Here is a 21,694-nt window from a genome sequence, read left to right on the forward strand (position 1 = left end):
ACGTACGCTTTGTACAGTATGTGTAGTTGGCAGCTGTTGGCGCCAAAATCAAACTTCTTTGTCCCGGTAACTACTGCAACATTGATCTAACGTACCTTGGAAAACTGTAGCTCGATCTGTGAGAGATCGCGCAGGACGGCAGGATCATATATCATATCATCGATGAACGCGTCAATCATGCATGGGATAGAGATATCAGATGAGTAGGGTTTGATGGGCGTACGTGTGTGCAGTGCAGGCAAGGAATGGAATGATAGGTTCCAAATTTCCAATGCAACAATTGCTACTTGCCTAACCACTCCTTTCCATAGCTCGCTAGCTTCTTCCTTCGTTTCAATTCATGCCCTGCACGTCTACTGATATGGTGCCTGATGGATGACTACTGCGTCCTCCTACAACTACTCCCCCGTACAAATATATATATATATATATGCACGTTCCTGGAGCAGCTAGCTCGTTTATTTATACAGCACAACCACTGGCCTTTGTAAAACTTGCATATATATACATGTAGGGTACGCTGTAGGAGGGTCCTCCTCAGGCCTGGTCCTCCTCCACATTCCTATTTGCAGCGGCATTGTTGGCGTAGTAGAAGAACTAGAGTTCGTGTCCTTGCTGGGCACCGGGACAAGGGACAAACACGAACAATGGGCAGGAGGCTGCCGGCGGCGTTGTGCGGTGGCCGGGCGGCGACGCGGGTGGTGAGGAGAAAGCGGGTGCAGCGGGCGTCCTACGCCTCGCCCTCCAAGCTCCCCGCCCCGGCACTGCCCGGCGGCGGCGGTGGCAAGGCCGGCAGCGCAGCAGCAGCAGCCGGTGGTGTCAATGGCAACGGCGAGCTGATGGTGCAAGTGGGCAGTGCCGCCGCCGCCGCCGTGACGGCGACCGGCAAGAAGAAGGACGGCGGCAGGCGGCGGGTCATGGTGCTGGCCGACGGCCGCGCCGAGGCCGCCGGCGCGCTCCAGTGGGCGCTGTCGCAGGCCGTCCGGAGCAACGACACTGTCGTCCTCCTCGCCGTCGCCAAGCCCGTCGCCCGAGACGGTCGGTCGGTCTCTCGTCTATTGTTTATCGCCGCGTCGGCGATAAATTTGTCGGGTTTCATACTTTCATCACGCATTCACGCTGGCTAGAATTTCACTGACTATAATTTTTTTTGTCGAATAAAATGTTTCTGCAGCCGTCAGTGATTCTTGCGTCAAGATGCTGCGCACCAAGAGCCAGCAGCACCTCGCCGCCTTGAGGACAGTCTGTGAATCAACAAGGCCAGAGGTATCCACGCAAATGCTACGTGATCAATGTAATTAAATTAATTAATCTCCCAGTAAATTATTACTAGGATAGGATACGATGGAATTATTACTCGGATAGGATAATGGAATATAAAGCTTGCCAGATCAGTGCTCTCGCTGTCTATAATATAATCAAACGAGGCTAAATTGTTTCCATGAAATTCGAAACGAAGGTCAGCCAGTGATTTGTGGGATGCGCAATGATTTCTTGCCGTCCACCACTACCAAAAGCAATGGCCACTTAGCGGATTTTGTGGCGCTAAAAGAAAACAAAAGAAAAGAGCGCAATAATGTTGGAGGAGTTGGCGATCCGAGGCTCACCAGACGATCGCACAATGCAGGTGAAGGTGGAGACGTGCGCCGTGGAGGCGGAGGAGCGCGCGCCGGCGGTGGTGGACGCGGCCAGGCGGCACGGCGCGTCGTTGCTCGTGCTGGGCCAGCGCCCGCGGCGGCACGCGGTGGCGCGGTGGCTGCAGGCGGTGCTGTGGCGGCGCCGGCGCAGCAGGGGCTCCTCCTCCGCCGCTGGTGCCGCCGGCGGCGGCGGAGGCATGGTGGAGTACTGCATCGAGCACGCGCCGTGCGTGGCTCTGGCCGTGCGCAGGAGGAGCTCAGGCGGCTACCTCGTCTCCAGCAAGCACCACAGGGACTTCTGGCTCCTCGCCTAGTAGTGCCATGCTGATCTCAGCATCAACGATCTCTTTTTTGTGTCCCTTCGTCGTCAGTTCAAAACTATTGCCTGCTGGTAACTTAATCAGAGCGAGTTTACCTCTGATCTGGCCTATGATGCTGTAAAGGTAGCTATCCGAACGGTGAACAATCAAAACTTCAGCTTGTTTCAGAAAACTGTTCGGTGTGGAAGATGGTCAAAGATAGAATGTTTTGACTTTGCACAAAACTAGAGTGACAACTAATATGAAAAGGAGGTACTATGAAACAGCTTTGTCAAATTAATTATTACTAACAGGGCTATTTTATGACAGTTTTTCAATCTTAAGAGTGCTGTTGTGAAGCTCACTCAGTTTATTATGAATTACGTAAAGCGATTTCAGTATTGAACTACCCAAATCATGGTCATGATGAAGCTAATCATTTGATAATTTGACTAAACAGAAGACCTGATTGATTTAGATAATGAATCGCAACGTTATTCACGCGAACTACTACTTGCTGAAATTTGTACAAGATAAACTAAACCATTTCTCTCAAAATTCCCCTTAGTCTCAAGTGGTGGAAACAAAAAAGAGGATGAAATCCCTTGTTAATGCATCATATGGCCAAAAGGAAGCCGCCCAGCCAGGCTTAGATTGAGTATGACATCCCTGGTTATTAGTTAACGCATGATATCAATATGCACCAGTCGCGATGGGTGGGTACAATCTTGGAACTACATAAGGACAAGAAGCAACCTGTTAAGGTTTAGGGTTAGGATTGAAGAGGTGGCAAGATACATATTGGAGCTGCCAAGCTTAAAAGATGATCCGTATGTAGGTTAGTTCAACAAGGTGTCAAAGTAGTAAATAGCTAGGCCAGTTCGGAAGGGAGACACCAACAAATGGCAGAAGACTAATGGAAACACGGTAGGTTGAGCACAAAGCTTGCCACTCTTGTGGAAGGCGAAGAAATGAATCAGAAAGAAGGAAGGGAGGAGAAAGGGGGAGAGGAGGAGAAAGGGGGAGAGGAGTACAACAAGGAGTAGGGGTGCACCTTCGTTCAATATAGGAATACAAAGCTACACGCACACACTATGTAGCTTGGGTTGATTACGAGGGTGACAAAGGGTAGGATAGTGCTAATGGGCCTATCCAACCAAGCCTTGGAGGGTTCTAAGATGGGACAAGAGAGACAACTGAGGAATGCTTTTTATGTAGTGGGAGAATTATTCTATCTTTGGTATGGCAGCTCATATTGGATCAAATGGACATGAACCCGTGGGCGTGCATAACATGATTGTTTAAACCAGATGGCACAAATCATCCTGCACTGTTTAAGAAAAAAAACTACATTTAGGAATGATCATGAATCTTGTTCCTAATTGGTGTATTTTTTTCACCCCTACTAGTTTGCTATGCCATGTAGGGGCGCGCTCAGTCCCTTTGGTTCTTTTTGTTTGGCATGTTCGATCTCCCTGGAAAAATAGGTTGAAAATTGACAATCAAAATCCTACAAAAGGTTAGAATTAACCCAAAAACCCGAGATAATATAGCATGGAGTATTCATCCCATTGAACTAGAAGAACACTAATAAGTTGTAGCATTTTCCCCGTACTCTTCAAACATAATGGTTAATGTTCTAGTCAGGGGTCAAAGTAGTGTGGTGAATAGTAGTTCTCCATAGCATTTATAAACTCATCGGTCGCTTGACTCCAATGGCAAAGGCTAGCTTCCGCCCTTGATTTTATTCGTTTCTTTTTTTCCACAATGGTAAAAACCGAATTTCATTATACCAAAACAACTAAATTGCAGAGAGTATCAGGTTTGAGCCATTATGAAACATCACGAATTGTTTACCGCAACCTATTTATGCGCATGATCACATAGGGAACATACGCATGAATACCAACCACTAGGTTTAAGATAGATGCAACTACCCAACGACAGCCCAGAATGGCAAATTACAAGACAGAACTACTTCTGAACTAAGCATGGACTTCCGAAATGATTGCAGCGCCCATGCACTGCCCGTGCGCCAGACGATGTGCTTCACCCAGCGTACGGAACCAGCTGATGTTCCTCCTGAGCACAACTCTGAACATTCTGCCTGTGAAAGAAGATGGCCGCCGTCTTCACAGCTTCAGCTCCTTGAACGACTTGATGCTTCCATTCCTCCGATAACATACTTGCCCAGTAAGTGAGGAAAGAGCAAATCATACACACAATCTCAGTAGGAGATTTGACTCTTTTATTTTCAAAGCACACAGCATTTCATGAGCGCCAGATTGCCCAGCACACGACAGCCAAACCCACATACGCCCCCCTGAGGTAATATCTTATCAATTCAGGACCAGAACTGATCCATATTGGAGGTTCTACAATCAGCCCCCAGAGAGAAAGTGTGAAACCCCAGCCCATGGGCCAGTTGGGCCAGACCAAATTCGTGGTACTATAGCACTAGAGCACTGTAGCTTTGGCGTAGTGTTTCCAGTTTAGTCCCATACCGGAAATGGAACCAGAGCTAGGCCTGCTTAAAAGCTTAGACCTGGGAGGCTGTTAGCTCCGGATCAATCTTTTTGCGCGAAGCAAGGACGAAAGCGCAAGAGAGTTAATTAGCAGGTGTGGCTCATTCAGCGTGTAGAGTGGGCTTTAGCCGTCTTCGCGGGTGCAAGCCCAAGTTTGGTTTTGGATAATTGATGAAACCTAGTTGGACTAATTTTTGCATCTAAGTGTATGATTAGACAAGATAGTCCAATCCAAGTGGTGGAGCAAGATGAAGTCCATGGTGTTGTTGGTGGACATGTGATGAAGGTGATCAAGCTCCGGACTTCAAAAAGAAGAAAGAGAACAATAAAATGGGCTCAAGGCAAAGGTAAAATTTATATGGCCATTTTGTTTTCGGTGATCAAGACACTATAGAGAGTGTGATCATATTTATGATAGATGGTCATACTATTAAGAGGGGAGCTTTTATCGGACAACTCGATCATCTAGTGCCACTAGGTGTTGGAAAACATGCATATGCATTTTAGGCCTAGTGCACAATCGGTGAAAAGTGTTTAACCATTGAAAAATGATTGTGAAAATGCTAACACATTTGCACGCGATAGTGAAACACTTGGAGTGTTAGCACATTTACAAATGTGACGAGAAAGGTGAAGAAACAGGGGCAAAACTCGGCTTGGGGTGCTGCCACTAGGGCACCACCACCCCTTGTCCAGTGCACCGCCACCCCTGTGGTGGTGACCGGCTGGGAGGCCGAGAGTAGCGGGTTTCCCTAGGGACACCGCCACCCTATCCGGTGGCACCGCCACCCCTAGGGCGGTGCCCACCTCGACCTGGCCGAGAGCAGTAGAGAAGGACGTGGCACCGGTGCGTTCGGTGTGCACTGACGCTGTGAGGGCGGTGCACCCCCTGGTCACCGCCACTAGTGAGGCGGTGCCACCGCCGCTTTTCACCCTAGAACGAGGGAAACCGAGCTGGTCACCGCCGCGTACCACCATAAAAATCCAGAGAAGGGGATTTTTGGGCAGTTGGCAGGGTGGTCATTGCCACCCTAGGGGCGGTGCCACCGCCACCCTGTTCAGTGCCCCAACGGCTAGTTTTTAACCGTTGCAAAGTGACCGTTGGGAGGGGCACCGCCATGTCCGGTGTCAGGCACCGTCGTGTCCGGTGCCCTCGTAGAAAGCTGCTCCAAAGGGATAATGACTCTATTTGCTTGTGGGCTTATAAATAGAGCTAGTGGCCGGCCTTGGCCACTCTCTTGGCACTTCTAACAGCTGCATACACCCTTTGAGAGCTGAGCACACCACTCCACTCACATGCACACTTGATTTCATCATCTTGAGTGAGATTGGAGAGCTTCTAGTGCATTGCTTAGTGTTCTAGCATCTTGTGGCACTAGTTGGGCATTTTTGGCTGGTGAAGTTTTTATTACTCTTGGTGTTTGCCGACACCTAGATGGCCCAATAATTGGTGGATCATCGAGTGAAGGAAGGTGATTGTCTCTAGCTCCGATCATTGTGATTGTGAGGGGTTCTTATGCCTTCCTCGACGGAGCACCAAAGGCAAGTCTTGTGGATTGTGCATGGCTTGTGGATCCTCATCTTGTGTTGGTTGTGCGGCACCCGATTGTGGATTAGGCGTGTGATGCCTCTTAGCACGTGAACCTCCAACGGGGACTAGCTTGTCGGCAAGCAAGTGAACCTTGGAGGAAAAATCATTGTGTCTTGATTGTCTCCTCGGTATTCATTGATGGATCACTTGCCACGGCGGTATATCACTTCTACCTATAACACCCAAAAATTTCATTTATAATTTAGTAATTAAAATTGAGCATTTAATTAATTTTCTATGTATTTTAACCTACTTTAAATAATCACCCTGTTCACTTGATCGTATCAGCCATGCTTATCAGCCATGATACAGTGTTTTTATCTCACAACAAAACAGCATCAGCCAACTTATAAGCCACAGAAACGATCAAGCGAACAGGGCGAATATTTTTTTATTAGTTAAAATTAATTATAAGGTTTAGTAACATGTTTGTTGTATTCATGCCGAGGCATTTTGTTTTTGGTTGAGTGTAGGGCTAGGTTGTTTGAGGTTGAATTCAAATTTCATTTGAATTTGATCAATTTCCAAAGCTCTGAAAATAGAAAAGGATTTTCTTTTTAAATTTTTCTTCCTTTCTCCTTTCAGCCCAAGCACCACAGCCAGCCTAGGGCTTTTTTCTTTTTCCCACGCCTGGTATGGCCTTGGGCTGCTGGCAGCCCACTCCCACTCCCACGCCCTTCCCCTTCCCCACTCCTTTGCGCGCATAGCGGGTCTAGGCCGAGGCCCATCAGCCTCTCCTCCCCAGCGCCCGCGCCGCCATGCTCTTAGGCTGCTTGGCTCAGTGCGCTCCCATGAGTGGAGCAACCATAGTTGCTACCATCTTGGCCCGCGCCCTCTCCCTCCTTTCTATCTCTGCCGTCCTGGCCCTGCTCATTAGCCGCCCACCCCTTTCTTCCTCGTCAAGCTAGAGATCCCGCGTTTGCCTTCATCGCCGTCTTCACTCCACCATGTGATGGAAGCCATCACGGGAGCATCTTTAAGCCTCGTAGTGATGCCCTGGGTGAATTGCCCCAGGCCTGTTTCCTCTTCTACCATGGCTGCTTGCCTATAAAGGCCGCTGCCGAGCTCTCCCTCTCTCCTTTTCGTTCACTGTTCGAGCACACACACACCCCACTCGCAATTCCTCTGTTCTAGAGCTCGTTCGCCGCTGCGATCGGGCCCAGGAGCTTTGCCAGGTAATGACGAGGCCATAGGTGACTTCCTCTCTCGTTTTCATCATGGTTTTGCCCGTAATCGTGCTCACTGGTGGCCGTTTCTCTCTCCAGCCCACCACCATCGTCGCCGGACCTCTTGGAGCCTTTCCGAACACCGTGAATGCCTTCATCGGACTCGTGGTATACTCCTCATCCTCCCCATGCCTTCGCCTTTGTTTCCTGTTCACGGAATCGCCATATTGGTGGGCTCTGAATCACGCCGGCCATGGCACCGCCGTGGGGCCGTCATCTCGACGCGCTCCCCCCTTTCTTTAAGCCTTGTTGAATTCACGCTGTCATGCTCGTCATCCCCGTGCTCTCAGTTGGGAACTGTGTGGCTGGAATCGCCATCACGATTTTTGCCACCGAGCTCAACTCGCCAGCGTCAATGGCACCGCTACCCTAGCACTGTGTGCCAGTGGGGAAAGCCCCTTTTCTTTCCTCGCTATTTGATCTGTTTTGGATGGCTAGGATTAGATGATACCCCTTCGAGGTCATAATATGTCCACGAGGACCCGTGGACGTGGCTCATAGCCACCAGCGCACCACGTCCACCGCATGCATGGTGCACCGCACCAATCTCGCACTGCTACGTGGTGGCCACGTCAACCGGTGACGTGGTCAACCACGGTCAGCCGAGCGTGTTTTGCGCTTTAGCCCCTCAGTTTTCCCGTAATCAACCCATCGTCCATCTCAGTTCAAATGTATTTTTTAGTTATGTTTTCTTCCATTTTAATCCCTATGTTTTTAAATAATAACACACGCCATCCAGATCACGTTAAAATTCAGTTTTTATTTGCTTTATTTTAGAAACGAGTTTGGTTTATTTATAGAAATGCCATTGAATCTTGTTTTAAGCATAACTTTCGCGTTTTAAATTTGGTTAGAGTGATTCTTTCGCTCATGTGTTCGTGGCAGTACATAGATTAGTTTTATAAGCTTTCTAGTCTCTGTTTTTACTGTTTGGTGTACTGTTCTAAGAGAAGTATATTTGTATGCCTGTGATGATTGGAATGGATGCTTGATTGGTGATTTGGATCACATGTAGAGGGCGATCAGTTCGAGGTTGCCAAGGAGCAAGTTGCTGACCAGTACCAGGAAGGTTCCTTTGAGGAAGGCAAGTGTAACAGAGGCTCCTTATACCTATGAACTCTATAATTCATACATATGCATGTGTTTAAATTTGAATCGCCTTTAAGGACTTTACCTAGATTATTTCTTGTACTACATATCGTTGTTACCTATGGTTTGGGATGCATTTTGGATAGTTGCTGCAGCGCATAACCCAAAATAAATATTAAACATGACTAAAGGTATATGCAACATGTTAAATTTATACTTTTTAGCAACTCTTTAGGGGCTAGAGTACTGGGTTGAGTGCTCTAGTGCCTCTCCATAAGGACTCAATCCTGAAGCGGCCACCCAGGAGGTTTCATACAACCCCGAGTGTCAAATGGCTCTAACTTTAGCCTAGTAACTAGATTATACTAGCTCGTCTGTAGCTTTCTATAAAGGCAAGAGGGGGCACTAGTTGGTATGTTTCTTTTCCTACCAGGGTGTGTACTATGTCACGACCATGAGTGCCACTCCTGGAGGAGGGCCACATACGACTAGATGGATGAAACCTTAGCAGCTATGACTTGTTAGTGCGACTAGTGAAGGGTTATGTAGTGAAACCCTGCCACGCTTCCTTGGTAGAGGTGGTGTTTGCTTTGTAAACCCTGACTTTGGGAATCACGGCTCGGTAGGTAAAGTTGTACAATTTCTACAGAAATATTTAACCTGTTATAACAGCCTGGCTCACGAACATGAGTGGCCTGGATCCTTCATGATTAGTGGTTACTATGGTTGGTTTGGGATTGGCTTAATCTTGATTAATTATTATTACAACTTGGGTTGGTTTATTCACTAAAGTAGTGATTCAGGTGTAATAAAACTTGACCAGCTAAAATTGCTAACCGCAGTCAAATCGTGTCAAGCCTTTGAGCCTCATAGATCCCTTTGTTATACTTGTTAAGCATGGTGCGCTTACACTTGTTGTACATTCAATGAAAATCCCTGATGGGTAACATATATTGTTTATGAGGAGTTCCCTAAAGATGTCCAAGGGTACTAGAGTGATGTCCCCCAGTTGGAGTCCCTATGGCGTCATGGGTTTAATTTTCTGCTTTATGTAATAATGTTGCTGATGAGCAAGACCATGTGATAACAATGTGTTGAGATATGCGACGTAATAATGTACTTTACTTTGATAATATTGCAATTTGAGATTATATGTGTGTTTGGACATTCTGGGTGCACATATATGAGTACTTGATTTTGCTATGCAAAATTGGATGACACTACGCTTTTCCCTTATTACTTTGTATTCACCTTCGTGTAGTGCTTGTAGCTTGTGTAGCTTTTTAGTTGTAGTTATCTAGCTAGCTTTGCTCACCTTGGTGTTATTTAGCGACATAGCTCTTGTATGACATACTAGAGATCATAGAAATTAGAATTGGGTAGGTGGCTTGCAACCCCAAGTGTAGTGCTAGCACAAAATTTGCTTCACCATCTTATTGACTAATCACTTGCTTTAGTGTTGTTGTAGAAATTTTTAATAGGATATTCATCCTCCTCTAGCCATTTGGACCTTTCAAGTGGTATTGGAGCTATGGTCACCGTGATTTGAGGCTTAACAACCTTCGGTGTCAAAATGGCTCAAATCAACAACATCAAGAAGCCACCCCAATTTGATGGCTCAAATTATCCTTATTGGAAGGCTAAGATGACAACATACATCAAGTCAATCAATAGAAAGGTGTGGAAGGTGGTGGAGACCAAGATTAAGATTGCCAATGAGGAGGCTCCCACCGCCGCCGAAGAAGTGCTACTCCAAAATAATGACATTGCTCTTAGTGCCAGTCATGATGCTTTGGATGAGAGAATATTTGAGCAAATTAAGAACATTGAGAGGGCTCATGAAGCATGGAAGAAGTTGGAGGAATCCTTTGAGGGCACTCAAGTCGTGAAGTTACAAAGGCATACATCCTCAAGCAGAAGTTTGCTAGTTTCAAGATGAAGGATGATGAGAGTGTGCCGAAGATGTTCCATAGGCTTCAAGTGCTTGTCAATAATCTCAAAGCACTTGGAGAAGAAGTGAAGGACAAGGACTTCTCTCACAAGTTCTTGAGATGCTTACCTTCGAGATTTAACACATTAGTCACTATTCTAGTGAGGAGTGGTTTGGACACTGTGACACCAAACCAAGTTTTGGGAGATGTGATGACCAATGACACTTATAGAGATGATGATGATAAGGAAGAAAAGAGGGAGAAGAAAGATGAGAAGAAGAAGAAGAAGAGTGTGGCATTCAAGGCCACATTGTCCAAGGGCAAGGCAAAGCAAGAATCATTAAGTGAAGATGAAGACTTGAGCTTTGATGAGATGGATGGTGAGAAGATGGCTCTCTTCGTGAAGAGATTTGGCAAGTTCATGGTGAAGAAAGGCTACTGTGCTAGAAGAAAGAAGTCTTCATCCAAGATCAAGAAAGAGTCAAGAAGGTGCTTCAAGTGTGGAAATAAGGATCATCTTGTTGCTCAATGCCCATACAATACCGACAATGATGACGATGACAAGAAGAGCAAGAAGAAAGACAAGAAGAAAAAGAAAGAGAAGAAGGACAAGATGACCTTCAAGAAAAAGAAGAAGGGTTGTTCATATGTGGTCATTTGGGATAGTGATGCTTCCTCAAGTGATGATGATGATAGTGATGATGACAAGACCACCAAGAAGAAGGTTCTTGCAAGCATTGCTATCAATGAGAAGCCTTCTCTCTTCGACACTCCATCATGCTTCGTGGCTAAGGCCACTAAGGTACAAACTTGTGATGATGGATGTGATGAGGAACATGATAATGAAAATGAAAGTGAAAGTGAAGATGATGAACCAACTAAAGATGAACTATTTGACATGTTAGAAGATGCTAAAGAACATTTTTGACATTAAGAGAAGAGAACGCAAAGTCTTTGTAAGGAAAATGGACCCTTGGCCCATTTACTTTGGATTTTGGTGTTTGATGACCAACACAACCAAATTGGACTAATGAATTTGCAAGTGTTTGTTCTGTAGTTCAATAGGGTGCAAGACGTAACTTGGACGAAGGCGACATGATGATCCGATAATCAACACCTCAAGAATGACCTTAGAAGCACAAGAGAAGACTCAAGATATCAAGCAAAGTCCAAAGCATGAAGATTGGAACCAAGCCATACGCAAGATCACGAAGAAATGAGCTCACTGTGGTGACCGGACGCTAGACCGGACGCTGGACAAGCGACCGGACGCTGGACAAGTGACCAGACGCTGGACAAGCGACCGGATGCTACGATCGGATGCTGGGCAAGTGGCTCGGCAGACAGGCGACCGGATGCTGGACCGGACGCTGGCGGCAACCGACCGGACGTAGGACAGTAGCGTCTGATCAAGTACAGTAAGGTTCCAGAGCGGCAAATCTATGACCGGACGCGTCCGGTGGTAGGCGACCGGACCCTGGCCAGTGTCCGATCAGCACATTGCCAGCTCAACGGTCGGGACGACCGAACATGTCCGGTCAGGACGATTCAGCGTCCGGTCAGTAGCAGAATTGTGGGAGTTCGACCCTAATGGCTACTTTCTCAGTGGGGCTTATAAATACAACCCCCAACCGGCCATTTGAGCTGTGTGGAGCTGAGGAAACATACCAAGGGTGTTGATACACCATTTTAGTGATCTCCACCTGCACAGAGCTTAGTGATTCATTAGGTGATTAGCGTAGGTGCTTTGCGAAGTGCTTAGGTTGATTAGACCACCGCTCATACGCTTGCTCTAGGTTTAGGCCTAGTGTTTGGTGAGGTTTGCATACCTCTTACCACTCGGTGCTTGCAAGCACCATTGTTGTATATCGGAGGGGCTTGAAGTTTTGTGAGATCACACCAACCGCGTTTGTGGTGTGGCCACCACCATGTACCGGAGGGAACAAGGCCCGTGGTGTTTCGGTCGGAAGCTTGATAGTGAAGACGGCAGGGAGAATCCGGGAGAGGCTTGTCGGAAAGCACATCGGAGACCCACTTGCGCATGGGAAAGGACCGAGGCTATCCACGGAGTTACCTGACCGGGAGCTTGGCCCTTGCGAGGGAATCCAACGAGGACTAGGGGGAAGCTTGTGCGCTTCTCGATACCTTGGTAAAAATACCAGAGTCGTCGATGGGAGTTTGCATATCTCTACCTTGCTCTTTAGCTTCCGCATTTACATTGATTACTTTACTACGTTAGCGGTAGAGATAGCAACACACTAGCAAAACCATAGTTACACATTTAGATAGTTTATCTATTGCATAGGTTTTGCTAGGGTTAGAAAAAGAGGCCATAGTTTTAGGAGTTAGAATTTTAAGTTACCTAATTCACCCCCCCTCTTAGGCATCACGGTCCCCTTCAATTGGTATCAGAGCCGGTTGGCTCAATTTGGACCTTTGGCTTAACCGCCGTTGAGCCGACGCTATTTAGAGTGGTTGGGATGGATACTGCTAGGCCTCCGCACTTTGACGGCACTAACTTCCCATACTATAAAGCTAGAATGGCTTGCCACCTTGAGGCGGTTGATTTGGGTGTATGGAGAGTCACTCATGACGGGATGAAACCCATCAAGAATCCTAAAAAACCCACAAAGAGTGATGAAAAAGAAATGCACTTCAATGCTAGAGCTAAAAATTGTTTGTTTGGATCACTTAGTATGGATATTTTTAACCAAGTATTCACTTTAAATATGGCACATGAAATTTGGTTAAAACTCTAAGAGCTCCATGACGGCACAAGCAATGTCCGTGAGCAAAAACATTGTCTAGCAAAGGAAAACTATGATTCCTTTACTATGAATGATGATGAGCTTGTTCATGATATGTATTCTCGTTTGAATCTAATTATCAATAAGCTCCATTCTATAGGATTATTAAAGCTAGATGATGCGGACATCGTGAGGAAGATCATCTCTATGCTACCACAAAAGAAATATGCAAGCATCATCACCATCTTTCACAACGTGGAGGACTTGAGCAACATGACCCCAGGCATAGCCATTGGCAAGTTAGTGGCATTTGAAATGTCACGTAAGATGGGTCAAGAAGAAGCTTCTTCATCAAGCAAAGGCAAAGCTCTCGCTTGTAGCGAGAAAAAGAAGATGAAGGGCAAGCAAGTTGAGATAAGCTCAAGCTCAAGTTCCTCAAGTGAAGATGAAGAAGAAGATGAGGACAATGATGATGATGATGATGAAGATTCAAGTGATGATCAATCTTTCTCCTCCACCTCTGATCTTGATGAAGAATCAATCAAAGTGATCAACAAGGTGGAGAAGATGACCCAAAGGCTCAATGTTAAGGGTGTGCCCATCCAAATTCAAGATTTTATCTTCACCAATCAAAGAAATGAGCAAAGAAAGAAAGGATGCTATGGATGCGGCGAGTTAGGATACTTTGTAGAAGTTTGTCCAAACAAGCCCACACCCAAGACAAAGAAGAAGGCATGCATGGACAAAGCCCTCATATCAATAAGGTCATGGGATGATTCTTCAAGTAAAGAAGAAGACCATCACAAGAGGAGAGGGTACAAGCACTTATCATCAAGCACTTCACGAGCGTGCCTTATGTCATGAGGTAATGAAAGCTCATCTTGTAGTGAGAGTGATAGTGATGATGAAATGCCTTCTCTTAATGAACTTGTGCAAGAAAATCTTAAATATACTAAGGCTTGCACTAGCCAACCAAAGAAGCTAAAAATGTTGCAAGAAAAGCTAGATAGTTCACAAGAAGCATATAAAACCTTCCTTGAACAATATGAGACTTTTGCTAATCTCAATATTGAACTATCTACTTAAATTGAGCAACTTGAGGCTAGTGCAACAATAAATGCATGCACAATCAATGGTGAGCAACTTATAAAGAAAAATGAAAAATTAAAAGAAAAGTTAGCTAGCTCACAAGATGCTTATAAAAGTTTGCTTGCTAAAATGGAAACCATGTGCAAACATTATGATGAGCTAACTAATAAAGATGCTAATCTTGAAGCCATCGGTACAAACCTCACCAAGACACCTAAAAAGAAAAGTTCTATCTTTGACATGCCTAAAAAGGATGCTTCTACTTCTTGCAATGATTTATGTTTAGACTCACCCTTGTGCAACCAAGTTTGTGTTGAGAAAGTTGTTGTAGATACATGCACACAAGAGGTTGCAAAGGAGAATGAGTAACTCAAGCAAGAAGTAGCTCGCCTCACCAAGGACTTGACTCAAGTGAAAGGCAAGGCGAAGCAAACCCAACTTCATCAATATAACACCGTCAAGGGAGTGAAGAAGCTTGATGAAGGACAAACTGTGGTTTGTTACATGTGCCACAAGGAAGGTCACAAGTCCTATGAGTGCAAGGTGAAGAATGGGGGAGGAGCAAAGAAGAAGGAGAAAAAGCAAACAAGCAAGCTCTCCAACACCTACACCAACAAGGTGGACAAGAAGGCCTCCACACCTTATCTCTTGAAGAAGAAGAAAAATGACAAGGTGGTGGCCATCAAGGTGAACAAGCAAGCCAACAATAGGGTCAAACGCTTTTGGGTGCCAAAGGAAATCATTTCAAACATGAAGAGCACCAAGAAGGTTTGGATCCCGAAAGGGAAGTGAGAAGTCCGTCGGACTTCGGGGAATTTGGAGACTTGGCAAAGTGTGGGTGCATTACATGGGGTGCATCATGATGGACAAAATCATTGCCAAGTGGGTTAGTGAATACTATGGACCCAAATTCCCCTTCCTATGTTAGGTAACTAGATGTTATTACTTTTTAATTGGTACATCTTTCAATTGGTATTTCTTACAAATTGATATCTTAAGCATCTAGTTACTCTTCATGCCTAGGTTTGCATTTGCATGCTTATATCTTTTGTCATGCATACACTAGGTATATCTTATGGTAGGCTTGCTCGGTCTCTTTTTTAACCCTTGGAGCAAACCTACATGGTTCAAAATTGTTTAGGAGCACGGCACATAGCTTGTCTTACTATTGTTCATCTAATATGTGCCAAAGTCTAAATTATAGATAATCTCTCCCGAATATCTATTTTGAAAATGATTCTCACATTCATGAGATGTCATCTTTCAAGTGGTATTTTTTATTCTAAAATCAATGTGCATGATTTCTATAAAGTATTCTACACTTGTGTGCACAAATTTAGGGGGAGGATTACTCTACAAGTTGGATGCCTTGAGACTAACATCTTTTCAAGCTTATCATATGTGTAGTAGTCTCATTGCAAGGAAAATGGAGTCCCCGGAGCTAAGCATCATACTTCAAATATCCACCACCTATTGCAAGTGGTAGAAATCAATTTGGTTTCCACATGTGGTATTTCTAAACCAATATCATCATGTTGATTTTATTTTGACATTTATATGCTTTCTCCATGCATTATATAGATTAAATTCCCTTGTGCAATAATGTGCCAATTATGCATATACTTTGCTTTCTATCATATGTATGCATATATTTAGGGGGAGCTTAATCTATATAATGTGAGAGTCAAATTTTGTGACCTATTCCATTCTACATTCAAAGGATCACAAAGTTTGACCCTCCCTTGTGCCACTAATGTCTTCCTTTTCGGTGTTTGATTCCAAAGGGGGAGAATTTGGAGGACCAAAGGCAAGCATTAATATAAGGTGTAATGGTCTGAAAAAGGGAGGATAGTGGATTATGGATTGCCTATGTATTGGGAAAATTTGTAGGAAGCAAGGCTTAAATCCATAATGCCACATGGGGACATTTGCAAGGGCAAGATAAGTTTTATGTAGTATCATTTAGTTTTACAAAGAAGCATCTTTTAGCATCACATAACCTTGCCCCTTGCACTGCATCCTAGCGAGTAGGTAGTTTTTAACTTCCAAATTCTTATTATTTGCTTGTTTTGGTCGTGTTGGCATCAATCACCAAAAAGGGGGAGATTGTAAGGAAAATGGACCCTTAGCTCATTTACTTTGGATTTTGGTGTTTGATGACCAACACAACCAAATTGGACTAATGAATTTGCAAGTGTTTGTTCTGTAGTTCAATAGGGTGCAAGACGTAACTTAGACGAAGGCGATGTGATGATCCGATGATCAACACCTCAAGAAAGACCTTAGAAGCACAAGAGAAGACCCAAGATATCAAGCAAAGTCCAAAGCATGAAGATTGGAACCAAGCTGTACGCAAGATCGCGAAGAAATGAGCTCACTGTGGTGACTGGATGCTAGACCAGACGCTGGACAAGCGACCGGACGCTGCGACCGGACGCTAGGCAAGTGGCTCGGTAGACAGGCGACCGAACACTGGCGGCAACCGACCGAACGTAGGACAACAGTGTCCGATCAAGTACAGTAAGATTCCAGAGCGGCGAATCTACGACCGGACACGTCCAGTGGCAGGCGATCGGACGCTGGCCAGTGTCCGATCAGCACATTGCCGGCTCAATGGTCGAGACGACTGGACGCGTCTGGTCAGGATGATTCAACGTTCGGTCAGTAGTAGAATTGCGGGAGTTCGACCCCAACGGCTGCTTTCTCAGTGGGGCTTATAAATATAACCCCCAACCGGCCATTTGAGCTATGTGGAGCTGAGGAAACATACCAAGGATGTTGATACACCATTTTAGTGATCTCCACTTGTACAGAGCTTAGTGATTCATTAGGTGATTAGCGTAGGTGCTTTGCGAAGTGCTTAGGTTGATTAGACCACCGCTCATGCGCTTGCTCTAGGTTTAGGCCTAGTGTTTAGTGAGGTTTGCATACCTCTTACCACTCGGTGCTTGTGAGCACCATTGTTGTACATCGGAGGGGCTTGAAGTCTTGCGAGATCACACCAACCGCGTTTGTGGTGTGGCTGCCACCGTGTACCGGAGGGAACAAGGCCCGCAACGTTTCGGCCAGAAGCTTGATAGTGAAGACGGTAGGGAGCATCTGAGATAGGCTTGCCGAAAGGCATGTCGGAGACCCACTTGCGCGTGGGGAAGGCCCGAGGCTATCCACGGAGTTACCTGACCGGGAGCTTGGCCCTTGCGAGGGATTTCTTGCGAGGGGCTCCAATGAGGACTAGGGAGAAGCTTGTGCGCTTCTCGATACCTCGGTAAAAATACTGGAGTCATCGACAGGAGTTTGCATATCTCTACCTTGCTCTTTAGCTTCTGCATTTACATTGATTACTTTACTATGTTAGCGGTAGAGATATCAACACACTAGCAAAACCATAGTCGCACATCTAGATAGTTTATCTATTGCATAGGTTTTGCTAGGGTTAGAAAAAGAGGCCATAGTTTTAGGAGTTAGAATTTTAAGTTGCCTAATTCACCCCCCTCTTAGGCATCATGGTCCCCTTCAGTCTTGACTAAGGAACTAAAAGCCCTTAGGAAAGCCTTTAATGAGCTCAATGCATCTCATGAGAGTCTAAAGGAAGACCATGAGGAGCTTTGCAAGGCTCACAAAGAAGCTTGAAAAAGCTCATTCCTCTCTACTTAATGAGCAAAATGAGAAAAAGCATGTGGTAACATGTGAAGTAGGCTTAACATGTGACATAATTGAAGAATCATTATATAAGCCTATCATTGTTGGTTCCACTAACCCTTCTTTTCACCTCTACCTCATCTAGTAGTGATGGTTTCACTTATGTTGCGTCACTAATAGTTGAGAATGAGAAACTCAAGGAGGTAAAAGAGCTCAATCACACCTTGGTTAAGGCCTATGGTGGTAAGGACCGCTTGCTTATGTGCTTGGGTAGCCAAAGAGCTTCTCTTTACAAAGAGAGATTGGGCGATACCCCTAAGAAAGGCAAGGCGACCTTACTCCTCACAAGACTAGTTTTGTAAAGAACAATGGTCGGTTTTGCACTAGTTGCAAGAAAGTTGGTCATGTAGAGCAAAAGTGCACGAACAAGAAGTCTTAAGCCAATGTATCCTCAATTAAGCTTGATTCTTTCTATGTGCTTATGAAGGGTACAAATGGTGTGAAGGCTAGGTTCATTGGTGCACTATGGATGGGCTCAAAGAAGAAAGTCATTTGGGTATCAAAGAACTTAGCGACTAACCTTGAAGGACCTAAGCAAGTTTGGGTACCTAAAAATAATTGATCTTCTTTTATAGGTCAATTACAAAGCCAGAGGAAAAACATTGGGTTCTTGATAGTGGGTGCACTCAATACATGACCAGTGATGCAAGATTGTTCAACTCAATCAATACTAATGACAATGATGGTTATGATAGTATCATATTTGGTGAAAATGGCAAAGACAAGTTCAAAGGGCTTGGTAAGATTGTAATATCCAACGACATGAGCATTTCCAATGTGTTGCTAGTAGAGAGCTTAAACTTTAATTTGCTATCCATGGCTCAACTGTTTAATCTTGGATTCAAATACATATTCGGGTAGATGATGTAGAGATCATAAGTGTAGATTGCTCTAATTTGATCTTCAAAGGTTTTAGATATGAGAATCTATACTTGGTTGATTTCAATGCTAGTGAAGCTCAATTGTCAATATGCTTGTTCACTAAATCTAGTATGGGTTGGTTATGGCATAGAAGGCTTGGTCATGTTGGAATGAAACAATTAAATAGATTGGTTAAGCATGACTTGGTTTGAGGCTTGAAAGATGTTATGTTTGAAAAGGATAAGCTTTGTAGCTCTTGTCAAGCCTGCAAACAAGTTGGAAACACTCATCCTAAGAAGAGCATGATGAGCACTAGTAAAGCATTTGAGTTATTACACATAGATTTGTTTGGGCCAACACAATACACTAGCATCGATGGAAACAAATATGGATTTGTGATAGTGGATGACTACACTAGATACACTTGGGTATTCTTTCTAGTGGACAAGGGTGATGTGTTTGTAACTTTCAAATCATTTTTCAAAGGCATACACAATGAGTTTCAAACAACCATCAAGAGAGTTAGAAGTGATAATGGTAGTGAGTTCAAGAATACTAGAATTGATGAGTTATGTGATGAATTTAGAATTAGACATCAATTCTTGGCCAAGTACACTCCATAATTAAATGGCCTTATTGAGAGGAAGAATACAACACTCATTGATATTGCAAGGTCTATGCTTAGTGAGTACAATGTGAGTCAATCTTTCTAGGCCGAAGCTATCAACACGGCTTGCTATTGTAGCAACCGCTTATATAGACATGATATGAGCTCTTGAATGGTAGAAAGCCCAATATTGCATATTTTCGGGTCTTTGGTTGCAAATGCTATATCTTGAAGAAAGGCACTAGATTGGAAAAGTTTGACAAGAAATGTGATGAAGGATTCTTACTTGGATACTCCACCACAAGCAAAGCATATAGAGTTTGGAATTTGGCAAGTGGTACTCTTGAAGACGTGCAAGATGTTGAATTTGATGAAACCAAGGGTTCCCAAGATGAGAATGAGAATCTTAAAGAAGTTAGAGGCATTCAACTTTCAAATGCCATGAAGAACATGGATGTTGGTGACTTGAGGCCTAGACAAGTGATTGATGATGAAGATGATCAAGTGCAAGTGCTCTCTAACTCAAATGTGCAAGTCGACACTAATCAAGAAAGTACAAGTGGCTCTCATGACAATGTGCAAGATCAAGTGGCTAGTACATCATCTCAACCCAATGATCAAGCAAGTGCAAGCAATGTTCCAATATTCCAACCAACTAATATTACAAGGGATCATACATTGGACACTATCATTGGAGATATTTCTAGAGGTGTACAAATAAGATCAAGATTGGCTTCATTTTGTGAGTATTTCTCATTTGTATCATCCATTGAACCAAAGAAGATAGATGAAGCATTGAAGGATGTTGATTGGGTAAATGCTATGCATGAAGAATTGAACAACTTCTCTAAAAATCAAGTATGGGAATTAGTGGAAAGACCAAAGGGATACAATGTGATTGGAACCAAATGGGTCTATAGAAACAAGCAAGATCAGTATGGGATAGTAGTAAGGAACAAAGCAAGATTCGTAGCACAAGGCTATACACAAGTTAAAGGTCTTAACTTTGGAGAAACATATGCCCCCGTTGCTAGATTAGAAGCAATTAGAATCTTGCTAGCCTATGCTTGTGCCCACAACATCAAGCTCTATCAAATGGATGTCAAGAGTGCATTTCTCAATGGCTACATCAATGAAGAAGTATATGTTGAGCAACCTCCTAGTTTTGAAGATGACAAGAAGCCCAACCATATATAAGTTGAAGAAGGCATTGTATGGCTTGAAGCAAGCACCTAGAGCATGATATGAGAGGTTGAGGGACTTTCTCCTCTCAAAGGGATTCATAATGGGCAAGGTTGACACCACTCTTTACACCAAGAAGATTGGCAAAGACTTGTCTGTATTGCAAATCTATGTTGATAACATCATATTTGGATCAACCAATCAAGACTTTTGTGAAGAGTTTAGAAAGATGATGGCTAATGAGTTTGAGATGTCCATGATTGAAGAGTTGAGTTACTTCCTTGGTCTTCAAATCAAACTATTGAAGAGTGGTATATTTGTGAGTCAAGGCAAGTACATCAAAGACATGCCCAAAAAGTTTGGCATGAATGAAGCAAAAGCCATTAGTACACCAATAGGAACAAATGACAATTTAGATAGTGATGCAAGTGGCAACATGGTGGATCAAAAGTTGTATCGGTCTATGATTGGAAGCCTACTCTATGTGACTGCATCAAGGCCGGATGTCATGTTTAGTGTGTGCATGTGTGCAAGATTTCAAGCCTTACCTAGAGAAAGTCATTTGAAGGCTACAAAGAGAATATTGAGGTACCTGAAACATACACAAAAATGTTGGTTTGTGGTCTCTGAAAGGATTAAGATGCCCAAAAGGGGGGGTGAATTGGGCTATTTCTAAATTTCTTTGCAATAATTAAACTCTACGGTTAGCCCAATCAACCCCTTGTGCCTAGAAAGTGTTTCTATTGATCTAACGCACAAAAGTTTAGCACCCTAAGTTCCAATCCTACTCTAGCATGGCAATTCTAGGAATGTAAATGACAAGAATTGAATTGCTCAAAGTAAAGAGAGAAGGAGGAACACGGTGATGTTTTGCCGAGGTATCAGAGAGTTGCCACTCCCCACTAGTCCTCGTTGGAGCACCCACACAAGGGTGTAGCTCCCCCTTGATCTGTGTAAGGATCAAGTGCTCTCTACGGGTTGATTCTTCGACACTCTGTCATGGTGAATCACCCACAACTGCTCACAACTTAAGTTGGTTCATCCACAAGCTCCGCCGGAGGATCACCAAACTCTCCAATCACCACCAAGCCGTCTAGGTGATGGCGATCACTAAGAGTAACAAGCACGAACTCTCACTTGACCATGACAAGCCTAATGAGAAGGGTGGATGCACACTTTGCTACTCTTGATCTCACTAATGAGGGCTCTCT

At 44.4% G+C, this 21,694-nt stretch overlaps 1 protein-coding gene across 2 annotated transcripts; it reads left to right on the forward strand.

Moving 5' to 3' along the window:
- Positions 1-509: 509 nt before the first annotated feature.
- On the forward strand, positions 510-2,201 carry LOC136538662 (uncharacterized). Of its 2 annotated transcripts, none has more exons than XM_066530624.1 (3): positions 510-1,038; positions 1,175-1,294; positions 1,628-2,201. In XM_066530624.1, the coding sequence occupies exons 1-3, from the start codon at positions 648-650 to the stop codon at positions 1,963-1,965; spliced, it is 849 nt and encodes a 282-aa protein (XP_066386721.1). In that variant the 5' UTR covers positions 510-647; the 3' UTR covers positions 1,966-2,201. The 2 variants fall into 2 exon arrangements, with proteins under 2 accessions (XP_066386721.1, XP_066386722.1); XM_066530625.1 differs by having other exon boundaries at positions 1,175-1,266.
- The last annotated feature ends 19,493 nt before the right edge of the window (positions 2,202-21,694 follow it).

Source organism: Miscanthus floridulus, chromosome 2 (genome assembly GCF_019320115.1).
Source record: "Miscanthus floridulus cultivar M001 chromosome 2, ASM1932011v1, whole genome shotgun sequence".
NCBI classification, from domain to species: Eukaryota; Viridiplantae; Streptophyta; class Magnoliopsida; order Poales; family Poaceae; genus Miscanthus; species Miscanthus floridulus.

Excerpts from the sequence above, each read along its gene's own strand:
- LOC136538662 (XM_066530624.1), top strand. The coding sequence starts at position 648 with ATGGGCAGGAGGCTGCCGGCGGCGTTGTGCGGTGGCCGGGCGGCGACG. Across the intron at positions 1,039-1,174 it reads CAAGCCCGTCGCCCGAGACG|CCGTCAGTGATTCTTGCGTC; the intron begins GTCGGTCGGTCT and ends ATGTTTCTGCAG. Across the intron at positions 1,295-1,627 it reads GCAAATGCTACGTGATCAAT|GTGAAGGTGGAGACGTGCGC; the intron begins GTAATTAAATTA and ends CGCACAATGCAG.